Below are 21,045 nucleotides of genomic sequence, written 5' to 3' on the forward strand. Positions count from 1 at the left end.
AGTTACATTAGGAAGTTTTTTTCCTAATTTTAGGCATTATGGTTAGTTTGGCCATCAACAAGATCCTCGAGCTCTTGGTATAATAGGTAAAGTAGGTGGTGGTAATGGTGGAGGTCATTCACAGATTAGTCGTGGTGGTCATCAGGTAGGTAAGGGTGGTAATCGACCTCATCGAGCTGATTCTTAGCTTGATAAAACGACGCTCAAATTGGTGGTAGGGCCCATATCTATGTTTTCTAGGCTCGAGGCAGAGGTATTAGAAATTGTCATTACAAGTACTATTCTTGTCTGTGATCAGATGGACACTATATTATTTGATCTTGGTTCTTCTTTCTTATATATGTCTGTCAATTTTGCTATGGGTTTGGACATGGTGTGTGATTTACTTGACTTTCCAATTCACGTGTCTACTCCTATTAGTGATTCTGTTGTTGTTGAAAGAATTTATCATTCCTATTCTATTATGTTTATGGGTATTAAACTTGGGCAAATTTTGTGATTCTAGACATGATAGATTTTGATATAATTTTGGGTATGAGTTGGTTGTCTATGTATCATGCTATACTGGACAGTCATGCTAAGACAGTGACTGTGGCTATATCGAGAATGGATAGACTTGAGTGGGAGGGTGATTATAGTCCTGCTCCAATGAAACTTATTTATTTCTACGTGCAAAGAGTTTAATTGGAAGAGGTTGTTTAGCCTTCCTAGCACATCTTCGGGATACTTTCGTAGAGGTCCCATCTATTGAGTCAGTTTCTGTGGTATGTGGGTTCTGAGAGATTTTTTCTGAAGATTTGTCAGGTATGTCAACAGATTGTGAAACTGATTTCTATATTAATCTAGAGCCAGCTACTCGTCCTATTTCTATTTCTCCTTATAGGATAGCTCCGGCTGATTTGAGAGAGCTAAAAGCTTAGTTACAGGATTTATTAAGTAAGGGTCTTATCTGTTTGAGTGCCTCTCCATGGGGTGATCCTATCTTGTTTGTGAAGAAGAAGGATGGTAGTCTTTGTATGCGTGATTAGACTATAGGCAGTTGAACAAAGTTATAATTTGTAATAAGTATTCTTTGCCCCATATCGATGATTTATTTAACCAGTTGCAGGGTGCATTTGTATTTTCTAAGATTGATTTGAAGTCTAGGTATCAACGGCTTAAGATTCGTCCTGGCGATATTCCTAAAACTGCTCTTCGACCCAGGTATGGGCACCATGAGTTTTTTTGTGATGTCTTTTGGGCTGACTATTGCCCCAGCTAATTTTATGAGTTTGATGAATGGGATATTTAAAACTTACTTGGATTCTTTTGTGATTGTCTTTATTGATGATATTCTAGTTTATTCTAAGAGTAAAAAGAAACATAAGAATCACTTACGGATTGTTTTGAGTTTGTTAGAAGAGAAAATACTTGTACGAAGTTTTCTTAGTGTGGATTCTGGTAGGATTTTGTCTACGTTTCTTCATATATGATGTGTGATATATATTGTGTGTAGATATAGATGTTAGGCTTGATTATGAGTAGGATGACTTGGCCTCGATTGTTGATGTTTGGAGTTTAGATGCGGGGTTGGAACCCGTAAAATGACATGTTTATACCCCTTTTGAATCCTATTACTTTTCCTTTCCTGTTTAGATTAGTTGTAGCATGGTTATGATGTAAATCAATGTTTGAGATGTGGTTTTAGCATTTGAAGCATGATTTGTATATTTAGCCCTATTGGGCTTGTGTGGTAGTCTTGAAACCATAAGTTTGGTAGAGTTGACTTGAGTACGCTTGTTTCTAGTCGAAGCTGCTATCTTAGGCTTGAATATGACTTACTTGACATCTAGAAGATAAACTAGATACCTTATCCTAGTTTGAGGCATAGTGCGCCTAATTATGAAAATTGAGGATTAGAAGTGGGATCGTCTAGCCCACTTAGGCCTAAACTTGTGTTAAGTCTTGTGGACTTAGTTATAGATGTTAGACATTGATGAGGCTAGTAAACCTTAGAATAAGGTTACTTCATAACTTGGTAACTTATGTTGATCTTTTTGGATTATGACTTTAAGTTATAGTTATGATGCTTCTTATGGAAGTGATATTGGGAATTTAGAGATAATATTCCTCCTAGATACGTTATGTGGCATATAGAGATGCCATTTTCTCTTAGATATGCAAATTGGCCTAGAGAGGTGATATTCCACATAGTCATGATGTATGACCTATCGATATAAGATATCCTATAGACTATTACATTTCTATCTATATTATGCCTCCAAGATGTGAGATACCTCCTATATGTGAGATGATTAGATATATACTACGGCTTATAAATATGATTATCGATATGAACTTCAGATGTGTATATGGGCCAAGGTCATAATTATGATGTAGTGACTATTTTGGATAAATTAATGGGCCAAAGTTTATGTTATGATAATGTTTGAATATTCAAGGAGTGTTTATCTATGTAAAGGATACAACTATAGTTTATGAATATATATATGTTTGTATACACATCTCTCCGGTATGGGGTGGAGAAAGATCTGGTATGTTGCTTACGACTTTATTGATTGGATACTGGTGATGGCATGTATAGATTTGGTACATTCATGAGTATTATATCAGTAATTGATGTGATTGTAGCTGAAATATGATCTTACGATTGTTCTGCCTAATTAACAGTTAAGCTACGTGGTAACTAGTTGTCTATTAGGGGACTATATCACTTGATGGCTAGAAATTTAATGTATTAGTTAATGAATCTTGCTTAGTTGAAAAATGGTAGCAAGCGATAGTTAATGCGTGACTTATAATGAGGTCAGGTCTAGCATAGTTGAAGATTAGTTGGTATTGATGACTAAGTTCGTGGTGTTGATTAGTCGATAAATAAGGAGTTGTGTATTAATGAGGCTAGATATGTTGGTAATAAGATCTGACTAGTTAATAACTTTGAATAGTTACTAAATGGTTAACTAATGAATAGTTAAGTAAGGATTAGTTGGTAAACGGTGGTTAGATAATGAATGGTGTCAGTTAATAAAGATGGTTAGGTGAAAGTAGTAATGTGTTGTCTAGTAATGATTAATAGATATAGGATGATTAGTTGATAATAATGAATGGTGGATAAATGAAGGTTTTGGTCTAGCGATGAACCTTGACTAAATGTTAGATGTTGACTATTAAATAAGTAGTGGCTAGTTGCTATCCCCTAAATAAGGATTACGTGAAGGATAATGTTTAGGCTAATAACTAGAGGTTATGTGATGAGTAGCGAACTAGTGATTCTATTATAATAAGGGTTGGTTAGTTAATAACGAGTAGTTGGAAAGTATTGACTAGATAGATATTCTATGGTGATATGATAATTTTAGTGTATGTTATTTGGAAATGACTATTGTGATAGTATGTTGATACCCAACAAAGTCGGAAGATGTGTTGATATCCGACAAGGTCGGAGGTTGATTACAATGATGATGGTTCTGATGAGGACCATTATGATGAGTTGAGATATTAATTGTGTACTTTTCATTTATTCCTACATGCACGTCGCCTATCACCAGTATGCACCTATATTTATCAGTCGGTATAGGACGGTTACATATATATGGGTGGAGAATATGCCTTGTGATCTTGTATGCTGATTGAACCGTTCGAGTCTAGGGCGATGGGGGTACACATGGGCTCGGCTAGGTATTTCATTGCTCGTAAGTTGAGGACTAAGGAGATTGCGTCTGTGAAGGTCCATTGGAAGAATATGAGGCCACTTGGGAGACCAAAGCAGACATGCGTAGCAAATATCCACATCTTTTTGCTGATTTAGGTAATTCCTTGTTTTCCCTTCTTGTCTTTTCCTTGCCTGTTCAGAGATGAACGGTTGTTTAATTGGTATCTGATGTAACGACCCTCCCGGTCGTTTGTGAAATTTTCTCATCTTCCTTATTTTAATGCTCTCTGTAGTTTGTATACATGATTTATGACTTAAGGTGGTGAGTAGTATCGATATTTTTGGATATTCGAAAGTAATTTAAGTCATTAACGGGTTATTGTGTTTGGAAAAGTTAAACCCGATAATAGTCAACCTTTGATCGAGATGACCTCAAATTAGTGTCGTAGTATTTTCAATGGGTCCGGAATGTACTTTCTAGTCAATTTACATATTTAATTTATTTTGATGAGGTTCTAAATATATTTTGAGGATATATTAAAAGTTTTAAATATTTTAAATAATTAAATTAATTAAGAGTAGTGGGTCAAAACTACAATTCTTTCTCACATAACCCACGTTAAGGTAGAGTAATTGAAGTCAGTAGGTTAGCAGAAGTTCAACAAAAGGGCGGCTGACGATTTGGACTTGGGGGAGACGAAATTTACTGCTTCAGGTAAGCCCCATGCAAAATCTCTCATACTGTTTTATAAATAATATTCCTAGGATTAAATATGGATTACGAGTATGTGATTAGATGAAAAGGAATTTAAAGGGAAAGAATTAGTGTTGCACGTGGATTGACAGAATATTACATGATTGTTAGTGTAAGGTGAAACAAAAGAAGATAACAAATTATGCAAAAGGGAGCTTAGTGCAGATCCATAAGTAGTGGAGGAAAAATTAGTAAAGTAATGTTGAGATTTTAATAAATGAATAATTTTGTTCCATTAGTGCCATGGAAAAACGTGACTTGGCGGAACTTTCAAATTGAACTTTATCCTATATAACCAGTTACCATTTTTGGAGTAATTAGGTTAATGATTTAGAATATTTGGAATAGGAAGTTATAAAACAAGTGTTATTAGATTAATATTTTTATGGAGATTATATATTTGGACAGATTTGAATCATTCGGAAGCTTTATGGAAGGGCAAGGTCCTTGCAAATTAACTTGCATTTGGATTCTTCGGTTAAGGTAGGTTACGATTTAATTGTGTGTATGGTCCTAAATTGGATACTTGTTGATTGATATTCGAACATGCTTGAAATTGTTGATGTTTGAATTATAAATGCGTGTATAAATGGTTATTGAAAATTTACTTGATGAAATTGTCTTATGACTTTAAGTGTACTTGTAAACCTGGTACATTGTGTTATATGCTGTGAGGTTGTGTAAATTTGATATTGATGATATATGTATGTGTTGGATCAAGTACCACACTGGTACAAATATGTATATGTTGGATTGGGTACCATGCCAGTACTGATATGTATATGTTGAATCGGGTACCACGCCGGTACGGATATATATATGTTGGATCAGGTATCACGTCGGTACGGATATCTATATGCTGGATCGGGTACCACGGCGGTACGGATATGTATATGTTGGATCGGGTACCACATCAGTACGAATATGTATATGTTGAATCGGGTACCATGCCGGTACGGATATGTATATGTTGGATCGGGTACCACGCCTGTACGGATATGTATATGTTGGTGTACCACACCGGTAAGGATATATATATGTTGGATCGGGTACCACGTCGGTACAGATATGTATATGTTTGATCGGGTACCACGCCAGTACGGTATATGAACACAGATTGTTCCCTGCAGGTCATGACTATTTGGGATAAAATAAGTCCCATAGCATGTATGTACATATTTGTGTTGATTCTGTGGATGTTTACAGTATGGTTGATACTCTTGATGGTTATGTGACTTGTTTGTGAGCATTATTTGATTTGTTGTTGCTGTATTGTTGATTTATTTAATATTTATTATGTGATGATGTATGTCTACTTGTTATTTGATTTGTGTTGTGTACATGTTATTAAATTGAGTTGGCCTATGATACCTATCATTATATAGCGGTTTGTACTGATACTACCTTGTACTCTTCTTTTGTTGAGTGCAGTAAGTGTTATAGAGGCTCAGACATGACCTCATTCCTAGAGTTTGATACAGATCTTGATCCAAGGGTGAGCACTCCATCTCCAGGCTGTCCTGGTCATCTTATTTGTTTTTTTCCATCTTTTAGGCAATGAAACATTCTTTATTTACTTTATATTTGAGTATCTCTTTAGATATGATATTTGTTAGTAGTTCTTGTACGGTGACTTTCGGGTCTTGGTGATTTTAGTAAATAGTTGGTTTGACTTTCGCATTAATAATGATTAGTCCTGAGTTATTGTATTATGTTTATTTATAATAATATCATCTTAATATTGACTAAGTGATTGGGTAATAGTTTGGTTTAGATGGTTCTCCCACAGAAAGATTAGTGTGGGTGCCATTCATGACCATTTGGGTCGTGACAACAATCCTGATCTTCGTGAATCATTCTCCTAAAAGTTTATAAGGTTTATTCATTTTTTTCTCACTTTCAAAGGTTTACTTTGATGTTTTGGTTTTACCGTTATATCATTTTTATTGTTTATATCGACTTCTCGTGCATGATTTTGTATATTTAAATTATGAACTTCTTGTAAGGAGTTTAGGCCTTGGAGTTTTCATGTTGTTGGATTATCTGAAAATTAAGATGAAAAATTTAGATGTTTGTTGAGAATAGTAGGAGAAAAAAGAGGTTCAATGGTTTATTTTCATGTTTCATTTCTACTATTATATTAGTTTATTCTTTCTATCAAATCCTCGGAGATGATTTTGTAAGATTTAGTTCTGTGTTAAAGTAAAGTTCTACCTAAACTCTCAATTATACAGAATTTTACCGTTATCCGGAATTGAGTTATACAAAATAATGCCTGACAAGTTTATAGAAGGAATAAAAAGACACGACAGTTCAAATGAAACAGGAAAGTAAATCATTGTAGTGAGGAGAAAAAACCTTAAAGAATTTTAGACCAGAGTTTTCATGGAGATTAGGGTTGTCAAGATCAAGCACAAGTTGTTCAGCCCTTATACTCCTATTTTGCTGCTCACCTCAATTCAGCAATGTGCTCATATTTTTGTATCTGTGGAACACAAAATAATTTGGCTTTTCAGATTGGTTGCCATTTTCTTGTTCTGATAAATAGGGTAAAAATTTACCTAAAAAGACTTATTGCCTTTGTTTTCCTTTTCCAGAAGAGGAAGCTTTTCCAAGATTTGGCCCTTTTGATGTGGAACTCAATTGGTATTATCGCTGCACCCTTACAGGTATTTTGAGAAGTGTTTCATGAGGTATCTCATATCTCAGATGCACACGAATGCTGAAGTACCACTTCACACTGTAATTCCAGCAGTTCATCAATCTTTCTGCACACACATTTCTTCAGTGATTACTGATTATCTATGCTTCTGAATGATGTTTTACAGCAAAGCTTTCAAGGGAACATCTTAATGAGCTTTTTATTGGTGTTACTGAGGAATTCAAATGGTCCTAGGATGACAAAATATTTTTGTGTAATTTCTTGTTGGGGAGGGAGTGGGAACTAGTCCCACGTAGTAGTTTGTATTCAGCTCATAGCAAGGTTTAATTTCCAATATTGGGACGTAGACAATGTGTAACATTTTAATTGTATAAGTTGGATTTCTTTATTATTGGATAGAACCAAAGTGGAATAAAATGATTGGGGGTGAAATTTGGAGATAAATATTCAGGGAAAGTCTTAAAACCCCAATGTGCCATCTAAGTTAGTCAAGGTACATCCAGTTTTTAAGATTTTCCCTGAATAGTGGGGTTTTAAATCTAATCTCAATTTAAATGTTTGTATACCTTGACCAACTTAGATGGCAAAGAGACACTACTATATGTAGGGGGTGTATGCTTTATCAGAACCTACCATGATGAGATTCTACACTATTCCCTCAACTATTTCATTCATATTTCTTGAACTTCTATTGTAGGCATTTTTTGTCAAGCTATTTGTATCTTATATTTTAAAGAGAAAATGCATTGTTTTTACCCTAAACTATACATGAAATTTCTAAGACGCACTCGAACTTTAGGAGGGTCCTATTACCCCCTTGGACTAATTAAAATCGTATTACCATTTGTAGGGGGGTGCGCGGATTTAATAGATTTAATAGATTTATTAGGGTAATAGATCTATTTTTATTTTTGCGTGGATATTTTTTAAATTTTGTTTCAGTATCTTTTAATGATTTACTTTTTTCGTAAGATATATTCATTAATTATTTTATCCTGTAGTAATTGCAGAGTTACAAATTTCTGTATAATAATTCATCCTATCTGTGCTATAATGTATATCTAATTCTAGATTTTCAATGTTATTTATTATCTTGTGTTGTTCTTCTCGTAGTGAGTTTTTTAAACTATATAAACTATTCTTCTCGTAGTGAGTTTTTTAAACTATATAAACTATCACATGTACTTTTATCTAAATTTTCTAAGGTTTTTTCTATCCATACTAATTTTTCTTTTAGGTTTTCCATTATTTGTCTAATTCGGTTTCTATAATTAATTTCATTATTTAGATTTTCTTGATTTTCTCTAGTTTTTCTAATATATTCTAACATTTTTTAATCTGAATAATATCCTTCTGGGTAAATTTCTTCGTATAACTGTTCTAGACAATTTGTAGTTTCAATTTCGTAATCTATTACTTTTTCTAATATTATTTTCTTAATATCTATAATTTCTATGTTTTTAAGTATATATAAGATTAAAACTTTAAGATAATCTAAATGATCTATTTTTTATTACAATATTTTGTAGTTATTTGTTTTAGCCTTAGTAGTTTTTGCATATTTTTATTAAGAAATTCTATGTATTTTATATCTTTATTTTCCATGTATTTGTCTATATTTATTTTTATCTGTTTTTCTAGTAACTGTACGTTTCTTATATCTTTTTCTAAAAATTTTATGTAACTTATCATCGTAAATATTTGTAAGAGTAGTTAGGTAGATATGGTATATAATTTACTCTAGTCATGTAATATTTACCAAAAGCTTTTTCTAATATGATTTTTCTTATATCTGCTTCTTTTATATTTCTAAGTGCATACAAAATAAGTATTTTGAATTTATCTACCATCACATCAGATAAATTATCATTCATTTTCATAAAATTGCTTTTTTCAAAATATTCCCTTCAACCATGTACATAAAATATAGTCATCTTAGCTTACTATATACTAGATTATTCTTAAATAATATGTTCTTCTGTCACTATTAACATGGTAATCCAGATACTTTTTCCCTTAAACAGCGCCTCTACTCTGGTTACTCCCCGCCACGGCTTCTTGCCTCATTGGTTTCACCTTTAGGATGGCATAGTCCTTAGGGATTTTTCTCCGTTTCCGCTTTGTTAATAAACTTCTTAACATATTATTCTTCGAATAATTCTACTATAAAGTAACTAATATGAATTTATTTTATCATACAATATTGTTGGGAATTATGAATTTAGCTATTCATAATCATAAATGGATATACCTGTTCAGGTAGCTTTGATATTTCTGAGTTTTGTTGCTCCATAGCTTTTTCCATTGAAATAAGTTTATTTAATTAAGTGAGTAAAATATTTTTTGTGGAGTGGAGAGAGAAAAGTTGCTTCAACGCATGAAGGCTTGCCTTTGCAATGCCTTCTGCCTTCGTTATATATAGAACGAAAAAGTAAGTTTTACAATCACATGTTTCTAAAACTAGAACTAAAGAAAGAAAAAAGTCAACAAAAGGGGCTTACATGCCTATCCTTTCTACGTAAAAGTCCTAACAATTTAATTATTGTACTATTCAATCAAGACTTTTTGTACAATAATATACAATAATTCAGACTTTGTACAGTATCTTGTCTCCATTGATTTTGTCGTATCTGCTCCATTATTGCTCCTTATCTTATCTTTCCAGCTGGCATTTTGTCTTCTTTATTCTAGATGTACCTCTGGAATAATATTATCTTCTCCATTGCACCTCGAACATTGGTGGTCTGGATATTTGTGTCCAATTATTTTACAGTATCTTGTTAGCAGTCCGTCTGAAATAAATCCTTTTTTTATTGCTCTTGCGGTAGATTGTTTTTCTGGGTTGAGTAGCGTCATTATCCATTGTCTTACGTCTTCCATATCTGCTTGTCATAGCTCTTTTGAATTTGAATATATCATTTGATGATCTCTAGAATAGTAGCTCCATATTGGGTTTCCGTTAGTATAATTATTTGCTAATTCTTAATGATCGTAGCTAGTCCAATAAGTCGTTTATTTGCATAAAAATCTGGTATCTCAATCCTGGATATCTCTGGTTGTTGCGAAATATCTTCTGGTATAATCATATCTCTTGTTAATCCTATCTTTACAACTTGTATAACTGGTTTTATTTCATCATATAATATCTCTGCTGGTGCAGTATAACACTTTATATAAAATAAATTTCCTTTTGTTATTCTTTTGTAGGTGGTGAATATCTTGTATAATTCTTCCATAGCTGTTAGCTCTTCTCCGTCTTGGGTATATATAGTGTTTAGTAGTCCATAGTCAAAACAGGTTTTAACTAGGCTTAGGTTAGTTTTGGGTTGTGCTATTAGTTTGTTATATCCTTGTAATTTTTGGGTTATATAATTGGTATTTGGTTCTTTGATGTCTGTAGCTCTGGGGTTATGGTTTAGAAAGGTTTGTACTCTGTATATATTTTCTATGTATTTCTGGGCGATGTAGTTGTATACTTTTTTGTCTTGGTTTAGGCTATCTCGGTATGTGTTAACTTGTGGAAGTATGAATAAATGGTCTTTTTGTGTTTTTGGTGTAAATGGTTTTTCAAATATTTTATTCATATTTACATTCTGGTATCTTGGTCTATTAACTCCTTTGCTTGTACCTGCAGAAGTAGTTTGATAAATGTTATGGGTTTTATGGAGTGTCCCAACATCTCCTTCTAGCTCTGAATTTTTAATGTCTTCCGATCGACATAGCTCTGCACACTGCTGAGTTAGCTGATTTGTAGCTATAGACTTCAGTTTATCTTCATTAGTCTTTAGCTTTTCTATCTCATTACCCATACTGTCCACTTTCATTGAAAGCGTAGTTAGGGTGTTAAGTATTTTTTCTAGAGTATCTTCCTCTACTATTTCAGTCTGTGTAGCTTTGTCTTGATATGTAATCTGCAATAACATTTTTGTTAGTACTGATCACTTCAATTGTAAATGTGAAATTAAATATATTTAAAACTAATCTCCGAATCTCTTTTGTTGTAACTGAATTTTGTATTTTCTTTGTTAACCACCAGCGTACCTGTGTATTATCTGTTCGTACAATAAATTTGTTATATACAATATATGGCTCAAATGCTAATAAACATTTATATAATGAACATAATTCTTTCCTATTTATTTCCCATTTTATTTCTGTCTCGTTGAACGTACCTGAGTAGTATCTACAATGGTGTTCTATTTTTTCTGCTTCATATCGATATTTAAGTACTCCTCCGTAACTATATTCACTAGCATCTGCTTCTACTATATATATAAATTTTTTATTTTCATCTGGAAATTGTAATTTTGGTAATTCTTTACAAAGTAATTTTATTTTTAGAACTTGTTTTTTATCTTTTTCATCATAGTTATATTCTATATCCTTTTTTAATTTTTTTTGTAGTGGTTTTAAAGTTTCTGCTAATTTTGGAATATATTCTCTTACTTGGTTTACTAGTCCTAAGAATGATTGTAATTTCTTTTTTGTATCTAATTCTTCTTTCGAATTTATTATTTTTTGTACTATGTGTTGTTGCATTTTTACTCCACTTTTATCTATTTGTATTCCTAAAAATTCTATCTGGTTTTTCATGATTTCAGCTTTCTTTTTGCTTAGACTTATTCCCGATTTTTCTATTATATCTGTGAACTATTCTAATAATTTTAAATGTTCTTCTTTGGTTTTTGTATATAATAATATATCATCTATGTATACTATACAATTAGATAATTGTTTAAAATAATTATCCATAAAATGTTGATATCTACCTGGTGCATTTTTATATCCAAATGGTAACACGTTCCATTCATAAAATCCTTGTGGTACCATAAATGCGGTTAATTCTTTAGATTCTTCTTCTAGCTTTAGGTGGTAAAATCCTGATTTACAATCAAATTTGCTAAAATAATTATATCCTTGGATTTGTCTTATTTTTAATATCTTATTTGGTATTGGATAATTATATGTTAAAGTTTTTGCATTTAAATTCCTATAGTCAATAACCATCCTACTTTTTCTTCTTTTTTGTTCACTATGTTTATTTACTATAAATGCTGGACTATTATGTTTACTATTACTTTTTTGTATATATTGTTTTTCTAATAATTCATCTATGTGCATTTTAAATTCTTTTAAATCATCAAAATTATATGTTAATGGTTTTTGGGTTATTATGCTATTTTTATCTATTAATTCAATTTTTATAGTAGTTTTATGTTTTTCCCATCCTTTTAATGGATCTTCACTATATAATTGTTCTAATTTTTCTGAATTATTTCTATTTTATTTATTGAAAATATAGTTATTTCTGTTTTATTTATCGAAAATACTACTAGTTCTACTGTATCTTCAGTATTTTTTATATTTTCTAACTTTTGTGTAATTTTTTTTCACTTCCTTTTATCCAATCAGTTTTCTTTCTTATTTTATTATTAACTCTTTTTGCTCTTACTTTTTGTTTACATAGTGTTGTAAACCACCAGTCTGTTTTGGTTATTATATGTGGGTATAATTTATCTAAGAATGACATTCCTAAAAGTATATCTTTTGATGTTAATTCATAATTATAAATTTTCTCTATTGTTAATATCTTATCCCATACTTGTATCTTTGCATTCCTAGCTTTATAAGTAATTAGACTTCCTTCATTATTAAATTATTTAACTATTATTGGTGTTTTTAATTTATCCCATTTACTTTCTGGTAAGCAATTATATCTACATAAATTAGCTTCTGCTCCTGTGTCTATCATAGGCGTATAATATCTACTGTAATATCCTTCTACTACTATCTTCATTAGTACATATATCTTCATTTCATGTTAAGGCTCTTTTTAAGAATAACTTTTCTTTGTTATATGTTAAGGTTAATTGTGTATGTTCTATATTATATGGTTTTACTTGTTCTAACCATTTTATTCCTAATATTATATCTGCTTTTTGCATTTCTTCCTTTACTTCGAATTCTATTTTTATTTTTCTAACTCCTATTATTATTTCTTTTTCTGCTATATTTTTATTATTTATTAAACTTCTTGGTAGATCTGGGCATATATCATTGCCGGTCTTTATTTCTTCATTTTTTACTAGATATTTTGCTATATAATTTTCTTCTTGTCCTGTATTTAAAAGTATTAGGTATTCTTTTTCATTTATTTTTCCTGTTATGTAATATTGGTTTAAATTACTTATTGAATTTGTTTCATAACTTGTTCTCTTTGATGAGCTTGATGATTCTGGTTTTTCATTAGCTATTCTTTTTGTTGTACTTATTCTATCATTTACTATTTCTAAATTTTCTTCTGTATCTATGTCTCTATAGGTATAATCATTATAATCTATTGTTTTTACTATTTGTTCGAATGGGCTTTCTATTTGTATTTTGTTAATCTTATTTTTTCCTGTTATTTTATGTTTTGTTGTTAATATATATAGATTTTTACATCTTGCTGTGAATATTTTACTTCCTGGGGTTAATTCTATTCCTAATATTTTCCAATATAATACTAATGATTTATCTATATTTCTATCTGTTACTGCTACTGAATAATTTGCACTTATTATAAATTTAAATTTTTGATATATTAGATTTCCTTTTACGGCAGTTATTATACTTTTTTCTATAGGTTTTATAATTCTATCGTCTGCTAAATATAATTCTATTGGTGTATCTATTCCTTCTCTAAAACATGCTTTTATTAATATCTCTGTACCTCCAAGGTGTACATATTTTATTGGATCTCCTTTACTTTTTATATCATTTATTTCTTTATTAATTATTCTTTTTGTTACCAGTGGTATACTAGCTTTTCCTTTTGCATATCTGCAGTCTATTACATGTTCTTTTTGGCATACTACATAATATTCATCCTTTTTCCTAGTAAAAATATTTTTTATTGTTGGTATTTTAAATATTTTCTCTACACTTAAATCTAATTCTTTTCCTTTTATTTCATCAAATATGTTACTATCAAATATTATTTTTTGTTCCATTCCTTCATCATTTAAATATTCTTCCTTTGTTATTATTTTTATATCTTCGTCAGTCATTTGATTCATCTATTTCGCTATCTATTTCATTATCTGTTTCATTTTCTGAAATTTCATATATACTATCCTCACTTTCTAATTCATAATCTATATAATCTATCTGCATATATTCGGTATTATCTATTCTTATTTCTGATATTTGTTTATTTTTTGGATTTTTAGGTAATTTACAATCTCTAGCTAAATGTCCTAACTTTCCACAATTATAACAAGTACATTCTTTTATAGATTTCTTCTTTTTGTATGGTCTTTTATGTTTATAATTTTTTACATAATATCTTTTTCTTGGTTTCTTATATTTATATTTTGATTTTTTATATTTTTTATATTTCTTATGTCTTTTTCTTTTCTTATAATATCTTTCTTCGCATCCAAATTGGGGTGCTATTTTATTTTTGCAACATGCTAAATTTCTGATTAATGTTTTTTCCATTTTTAATTCTTCTCTATATTTTCACATAAGTTTCTATACCATTGTTGTAAAAATTTTATTCTTGCTCCTAATGTATCTACTATTTTTGCTTCTTCTCAACTTTTTATTATTTTCGAACTAAATGGTTCGGGTAATTTATTAAAATATAATTTTCTTATTTCTTTACTTTCTTCTATACTATATGCTCCTTTATAATAATATTCTTTAAATGCGCAAGTATATTCATCTATATAACACATATTACATATTGCTAATTTTAACATTAAATTTCTATTTGTATCTTTTTCTTCATTTTGTTCTTCTTCGATTGTTGTCGTACTACCAAATTCATCTTTTATAGCTGTTTCATATTTTTTTAATAATTCTATAGGTGTTAGTTTAGTTGTTGTCGATGATGTTCCTTCTATAGGTTTATTAGTTCTTAATACTTTTTTGCTATTTTCAGTTAAATTTGCAAACCATAGTTTTACTGATCCTATTAGAGTTTTTTCTATATATTCTGGTGCATCTGTTATATTTATATTATTATCTAATAATTGTTTTGTCATATATCATATCCATAATTGTATTGTTTTTTCTGTATCTATTACACAGTCTAGATCTAAAAAGTTATAATTTTTATTAATTATTTGTTTTGGTATCCATTTGTCATATTCATTATATTTTTTAAACTTATTCTTATAATATATAGGTTTTCTCATTTCTGTTGTTTTAGGTATTATATTTTCATTTTTTTTTTATCAAGAGTATTTATTTCTGTGTGGGTATTTTCTAAGTTTTCCTCATTAATTTCTTTTTGTTCTTCATTGATTTCTAAATTTTTTGTATTTGTTAATATTTCTGTATATGTTTCACTATCTTCGGACTCATAATTATCTGTCTCTTCAATATCTATATTATTTATTTCTAATTCTTCGTTTTTTATCTCTAATTTTTTCTTAAATTGATTTATCTCATTCAGTAATTTCTGTTCTCTATCTTTTTCTTTTTTTTCTTTTTGTCTTTGTTCATACAGCTCTTTTAACATTTGTAATTCTTTTTCTAATTCAGCAATTCTACTATTTTTAGTTTCTTCTATTTTTCGTATTTCTTCCGTATTTTGTTGTTTTATTTTTTCTATTTCTTTTTTCCTATCTATCTCTTCATTTTCTTTTTCTATTCTTACCATTGCTGTCAATTTATCTTCTAATTTTAATTCTTCTTTTTCTAACATTAGATATAAATGTTCACCTATTTTCTTATATCTTCGTCCTAGATTAGAAAATACTATTTTTATTTTTGATCTTTCGTAGTTTTCATATATTTTTTCATCTATTATAAATTCTTCTTTATTCATTTTATTGTGAATAGGTCATGTTGATATACATATTCTAAACTATCTATTTGTGATTCTAATTTTGATATTTCATCTCTTTGTGTATCTATTGAATTTTTACTAACTCCGGCAAATATATTATAATGTAGTCTTTTTATTCTTATTTTTAATTCTTTACGTTTTTCAGAGATAATTTGTTTTAATTCTTTATATTGTTGTACTTTATTCATTTTAAATTATATTTATAATATCTTGGTGGATATCTAAATCTAATTTTATCATAATTAGGTGGTATGTGTTTCATTCTTCTGAATTTTAAATGTGTTATTAATTTTGATTCTATACTAGATATTAATGTAATTAAGTAGGCTAGTTTTTGTGGATTTTCTTTTGTTTTATTTAGACTTATATATTCTGAATAATTACTAATTAAAGATTCTTTAATTTTTCTAAAAGCTTTTCTATTTTTAAATGGTCTTCGCATTATTAATTTAATAATTTTGTAGGTAAATTTTTTAACTCTAAATTTAATTTCGACTCTAACATATATATTCTAACTCTAATATATATATATTCTAACTCTAATATATATATCTCTTCCGTACTTTTTTCCTTTTATTTCATCAAATATATTACTATCAAATATTATTTTTTGTTCCGTTCCTTCATCATTTAAATATTCTTCCTTTGTTATTATTTTTATATCTTCTTCAGTCATTTGATTCATCTATTTCGCTATCTATTTCATTATCTGTTTCATTTTCTGAAATTTCATATATACTATCCTCGCTTTCTAAATAGGATCCTTCTAAAGTTCGGATGTGTCTCAGCAATTTCGCGTATAGTTCAGGATGAAAATAGAACATTTTCTCTTTTTTGAATTTGTAATGTGGAAGTTATTAGTTGTTCATATAAGTTTGTAAATGCTAATTTGTATGTTTTCTGGAGATGCTTTCTATCTACCCTGTTTTGTCACTGCCAAACCTTACTCCTGCACAATTCAATAGAGTATGTAATGTACTTCTTCCGGAAGGTGTTCAAAAACTACTTATGTTCTCTTTCTTAGTTTTTATTCGTCTCCTATTGCTTTGCATAAAGGCTTGTGTCAATGTTTATAGTTTTAATTGAATGCTATGTTGTTTATTTTACTGTCTCTTTCCACGAAGAGCCATTTCATGCAGCAGATTTGTCCGGAAAACATGGGGTGGTACAATCTTTAGCAGTCCTCTCACAAAAGAAGAGTCGTCTGTTCGTTTTTGACATATTTCAGTTCACCAAGTAGACATATATCGCTTGGATAAATCCTTACATTCTTCAGTACTTTCAATATCTTTGGACAACCGTTGCAATAACTAGGTATAATCAATTTCGTTTAATAATTTTTCCTAATTAATTATGTAGTCAATGGATTTAATCTTTAGTACTTTAGATATATCAAATTTCTTCTAATATATTTTATATCAAAACAAAATTTTCCTACAAATAATCTTCAACACTTCTAACAAAATTCTGTGATATATTATTGCTAAAAAAGTATGGTCCCTCAAATTTGAAAACCTAAGGCGATCGCCGTTTTTCTAAAAGGGTTGAGCAGCCCTGTCAATGGTAGTGATTCTCTTCCTCTTTTTTTAAAGTTCATTTATCTGTTAGTCAATGGCAATAAGCTTGGCCTTTTTTATATACATAATCAAAAGCCTTTTCTGGCTGTGCTTTTAGGTGGAATATCATTGGAAGGCTATAAAAATGTTGCATGTTTATTCGTAGTTGACTGGGGATGCTAATTCTTTCACTGCTAAAAAAGGGAGAAAAATCGACCACAAAAATCAACCACAAGTTGTTGTTTTTCCTCAATTTTTAATCATAAAAGTGATCAAAGTGCGTGATCGATAAAATTATGGTATCTTTTTAAAAATCAACCACGTATGGTTGTTTTTTTAAATATATATATATTTAAAATTCATTATTATTTTATAAAAAAAAGAGTTTAAAAATAAAAAAATTCAAAATAAACCGACCACTTATTTTAAAATTAAAAAGGGCAGTTCGGTGCATTAAAGCTACCGCTATGCGTGGTGTCCGAGGAAGGGCCCCACCACAAGAGTGTATTGTACGCAGTCGATTTTATTTTAAAATTAATTAATTAATTTTGTTAAAACCGACCCCTTTTTTTAAAATTAATAAATTAATTTCCAGAAAAGTCGATCACTTGTGGTCGGTTTTTCTGAATTTTTTTTTTTAAATAAAAAGCAATAGAAACAACATACAATACAACAACAATAACAAACCAAAGTACAAACTACAACAAAATGTCCAAATTCATACAACAACAACAAATCAAACTGTAAAAACTACAACAATACATACAAAAGTATATAAACTACAACTAAAGTCCAAATCCAAAGTACAACACATACAAAAGTAAAAAAACTATCACTCATCTTCACCATCATCGTCTTCCGCATCCTCATCTATGCTGATATCATCCAGTGGGCCTAGACCTTTTTCAGCCTGAACTGCATCACCAGGACATGGAGGAATAACTCCTATAGTCTGAATAAAAGAGTTGAACTGCTCCTGCAGCATCATGATTAGTGATGATGTTTCCTCCTCCTTCTTCTGTGCCCTCTCTCTCTCTGTTCAGCAAGTTCTTCAGTGAGTTTAGAAACCATATTTTTAGTGATTCAATGGTTTCTGTATCAACTAAAGAGGTTTAGGATGTTGGATCGGACGAAGACCTAACATTCTCGTCAAAATGATTTCAATGGTATCCGTAGAAATGACCTCTAACTGCAGGACCCACAGCTTGTTCCCATAGCTCATCATCTACATGTTGGGGTATTGGGCCACCTTGATTTTCAGGAGGCTGACTACTACGAAACTCACTAAGGAGTTGCTTATATTTGTCTTATATTTAAAGTAAAGTTAAAATTAATAGTCAAAAAATATTAAAGTACTTATACTTGAATAATATCAACTTTGAGAAAAAGATTCATAAATTCAAAATTTGATTCTTACATGGGCAACTTCTGTACGAGGTTCAATCCAAACATCTTATCAGTCGGGTTCTTTTTCTTTTTCAGATGTGTCTCCTCGAATAGCTCATCGTGTGGTATCTTCCTACCCTTTTCTTTTTCCTGCATATGAAAAAATTATTAATCTTCAAATAAGTAAAAATTTAAATAGAAACTAACATTTAAAACTATAAAAGTTACATACCATTTTTTCCTCCACAACAATCATACTTTTGGCACCCGCAGTATGTAGGGAGCCACCCTTGGATGGTGCTCGGGCTTTCTTTCCTTTGTCCTTCAACAATTGGTATTCTTCGCTATTCCAATAGAGAATTTATTGTTGCCATAAGGATTCACTTATCCATTCAAGTCGTACCAAGTTGGTTCTGGCATAATCTAACAGACCGATAAATCTGGATCTAGCTCTTCTGTAAGAAATTTTCCTTATAACACATTCATTCGCATCATCCCACCAATAATATTTTTTCAAAAAAAATAAAAATATAATATTCAATCTTTTGTTCTAACAATGTGTTACGTAGTCGATAAGTTAAATCCTTACATGAAATTCGTTAAACATTCTTTCTTTGTCCATTTCTTGAATCTTTTGCCAACTGGTCTAGTAGCCGATGAAGTGCCAATAAATGCATTTCCTCGCAATTGTTCCAACTCCAGCATCTGACCTAAACCTATAACATCAAACAATAATTTCATATAGCATAATAATATAGTAATGAAAACTAAATAATATTATTATATTTAGAAATCTTACCCTGTTCCATAGGGAATAAGATAACGCCTTCCATAATTATCTCTGCCTTCAGGCTGTGGAAAAGTGCTGGTGGATGCACTTGCATGGGCGGATCTGAAGCACCGGATGGAGTGCCTCCAAGATGAAGATTCGACAACCCAATAGATCTGGCAGAATCATTGTGCGAACCTGGGTGACTGCTACAGGAGGGTACTGATGATGGTAGATATCTGAATGTGCTAGCAATCGTTCGATAGTACTATGATGGCGGTGACACGATGATAGGAGCAAAATGAGTCGGTGTAGACCTATGAAGTGGCCTCACATGCGTAGGAGTAGGAACCGAATTCTGAGACGACCTAGAATATGAGGGTCGTGCTGGCGCGTCAGCAAACCGACCCGTAGATATATGAATACATGACGATCGTCTATAAGGCGGAAGTTTTTTTTTCTTTTTTGTTTTCGTAGGATCAACTTTTCCCTTATCTTTGTCACGCTCCAACAATACGAGATAGACAAGAATATTTTTATTACTATATAAATTATGAAAAAGTGAAAACAACAATCTTAAATAGTATATTAAATATCAATCTTAAACAAGAAACATAAAGGTAAATATATAGTACAAAATATAAAGACATCAATACATCAAAAAAGGAGGATTAGTTTGTGCAAGTTGTATTTTTTAAGACTCTCTACTAAACCATTCACCCTTTTCGGAAGTTTCCTCATCTCCTACCCACTCAGTCTCTTCTTCTACAATATTAACTTCTTCAAATATATTTTTTGGGTGATTCAAACTATCCACTAAGTCAACCTCCACTAGGTAGTGATCAATCTGCATATATTCTCAACTTCTACCCGTTCTATAGGCTTTGTTTTGATTACAGCCCACCAATCAGACTTATCACTATGCAATGGATAAGCAGCATAATACACTTTTTTAGCATTTTGCACTAGAACAAATGAATTGTAAAAAGGATACAACCTATTGTGCTTCACTTCAATGATGTTATGCTCCTTATGTACTCTTGTTCTGCTTGTGCTTAGATCAAACCACTTACGTCAAAAGAGGATAATTTTTTTTATTGGGAAACCAGTATACTCCAATTTTAAGATCTCGTGTATGATGCTAAAGTAATCAACATCATCATCACCCTTAACCCAAACACCACTATTGTTTGTTTTTCTTGTTTTGAAGTGTTGTTCAGTGGAAAATTTAAACACATTTACTATGTAATGGGACATTGCATGAGCTTCAATTGGACCCAAAGAAATATCTCTCAAGAGCTGATCGTATGCGGATTCATTTGGTGACTGGTGTACCTAAAAATATTATACATACATACATACATACATATATATATATATATATATATATATTATATATATATATACATATATATATGTTAGTTGGG

At 30.6% G+C, this 21,045-nt stretch overlaps 1 protein-coding gene across 14 annotated transcripts in view; it reads left to right on the top strand.

Moving 5' to 3' along the window:
- The window catches only part of LOC107845492 (CCR4-NOT transcription complex subunit 9), a 33,032-nt gene extending 25,532 nt beyond the window's left edge, over nt 1–7,500 (top strand). Inside the window, exons 2-7 of one of the 14 annotated variants that reach the window (XR_001666869.2) lie at nt 1,103–1,203; nt 3,649–3,808; nt 4,815–4,889; nt 5,838–5,901; nt 7,004–7,075; nt 7,235–7,500. Coding sequence is in view for 9 of the 14 variants with exons in the window: in XM_047398545.1 (XP_047254501.1) it covers nt 4,792–4,889; nt 5,838–5,901; nt 7,004–7,075; nt 7,235–7,354 (354 nt within the window). In the remaining 5 variants the exon portion in view is untranslated. Of the gene's footprint in view, nt 1–6; nt 1,204–3,406; nt 4,890–5,837; nt 5,902–7,003; nt 7,082–7,234 lie in introns of those variants that run through there. The other 13 variants (XR_001666870.2, XM_047398550.1, XR_001666866.2 and 10 more) reach the window with 13 other exon arrangements.
- The last annotated feature ends 13,545 nt before the right edge of the window (nt 7,501–21,045 follow it).

Source organism: Capsicum annuum, chromosome 10 (genome assembly GCF_002878395.1).
Source record: "Capsicum annuum cultivar UCD-10X-F1 chromosome 10, UCD10Xv1.1, whole genome shotgun sequence".
In the NCBI taxonomy this organism is placed as follows: Eukaryota; Viridiplantae; Streptophyta; class Magnoliopsida; order Solanales; family Solanaceae; genus Capsicum; species Capsicum annuum.